The sequence below is a fragment of the Emiliania huxleyi genome (assembly GCF_000372725.1).
Source record: "Emiliania huxleyi CCMP1516 unplaced genomic scaffold EMIHUscaffold_34, whole genome shotgun sequence".
Lineage (NCBI taxonomy): Eukaryota > Haptophyta > Isochrysidales > Noelaerhabdaceae > Emiliania > Emiliania huxleyi.
The window spans coordinates 122,551-123,975 of record NW_005199443.1 but is presented as its reverse complement, the minus strand read 5'-3'; the positions used below and the strand labels follow the sequence as shown (position 1 = coordinate 123,975).

At 65.4% G+C, this 1,425-nt stretch overlaps 1 protein-coding gene across 1 annotated transcript in view; it reads left to right on the top strand.

The window, feature by feature from the left end:
• Positions 1 to 326: 326 nt before the first annotated feature.
• Positions 327 to 1,425, top strand: part of EMIHUDRAFT_450852 (hypothetical protein) — a gene marked incomplete at its 5' end in the record, with an annotated part of 4,624 nt that continues 3,525 nt past the window's right edge. The window contains 6 exons of the mRNA XM_005773294.1: positions 327 to 390; positions 466 to 521; positions 625 to 688; positions 760 to 840; positions 970 to 989; positions 1,059 to 1,190. Coding sequence (XP_005773351.1) covers positions 327 to 390; positions 466 to 521; positions 625 to 688; positions 760 to 840; positions 970 to 989; positions 1,059 to 1,190 — 417 coding nt within the window. The remainder of the gene's footprint in view (positions 391 to 465; positions 522 to 624; positions 689 to 759; positions 841 to 969; positions 990 to 1,058; positions 1,191 to 1,425) is intronic.

The window sequence follows — 1,425 nt, the reverse complement described above, 5'->3', positions numbered from 1 at the left end:
CGCCCTCCCGAGTAGGTCGACTTCCGCGCCTCGAGCGCGGCGCAGGCGAGGCCTCCTGCCCCACTGCGTCCGAGTCCCTTCATCCTACCACTGTGTCCTCAGCCCCTGTCCTGTTAACCGTGCACCCACACACCCGTACCCATCTCACCACCCCACCGCCCACCACCACCCACCACCATCACCAGCCGACAGGCCCGCCTTGCGCTATTCAGGCGAGGCACCACGCGGCCAAGGGTGAGCGTGGCAGTGTGGACGACTGCAAGGCCGAGCAGGAACGCGGCCCGCGGCTCCGGAGACGAAGTGTACCTTAAGATGCGGATGCAGCAATGGTTGAGGCGAGCACGCTAGCCACTGCAGGCGCGCGGCCCGTGGCTCCGGCTGCAGCTGCACGTCGAGGGCGTTCCTCTCGCGGACCCGGCGAGCTCGTCCAAACAGCGAGTCGAGACCGCCGCTGCTCGAGCACAGGCGTCGAGCTCGCCAACCCGCCGTCGCTGCACTGTGCGCACAAGGACTTCCTCAAGGCGAAACCCGCGCTGCTTCTCCGTCTCTCACGGCCTCTGCCAGGACTCCCTCGCCCACTCAAGTCCCACGATTCACTCAGTCTTACCCCCCCTCCCCCTCCAGGCGGGCTCCGTCGACACACTTGTCACCCTCGACCTCTCCTTCCTCGGCACGCTGCTACGGACCGGCAAGCCGCCCCCTTCTGGCGCCTCACGCCGTGGTGAAGAAGCATGATCCCAGGGCACGGATATGTGTCAGGCAAGCTCTCTCCGGCACACGTGGTCTTCGAGTCGTTTGACGTGAAGCGCGCCCAGATCTTCTTTGAGCTCAAGGCGGGAGATAGCGATGAACGAGAGTCACTCTAGCAGCAGCTCTCGAGATCTCTTTTCTCAAGGCGCACGAGCCGATGAGAGGAGGACCAGCTCAGCTCATCACTAATCGAGGCCGTCTCTGGTCTCAAGGCGGGAGAGCTAAACATCAACGGGCTGGTGCGCGAGCTTGCCAGGCGGAGATCACATCTCTTCGTATCTCGGCACCTCTCGGCATAACGCGCCCAGGTGCGCGAGCTCGCCGAGCGGGAGGTGTGCGCCGCCCTCGCCGCGAGAGGGAAGTGTCTCGGACTCTTCCCGCGCCCGTGCCAAGCGCCGACGCCGCCGACGCCCAACCTGCTCCGGCTGCGCATCGGGGCGGTGCGCTCTCTCTCTCTCTCTCTCTCTCTCTCTCTCTCTCTCTCTCTCTCTCTCTCTCTCTCTCTCTCTCTCTCTCTCTCTCTCTCTCTCTCTCTCTCTCTCACGGCTCTCTCGGCTGCCTCGAGGCTGTCCCCCCCTCGGGTGGCTCTGTGTCTGAGGGAGCTGCGGGGGACGCGGCCCTTCCTGTCTGTCCCAGTGCGCCGGCCCGAGCTGGTCCCTTCCGTCGGCTCTCTGG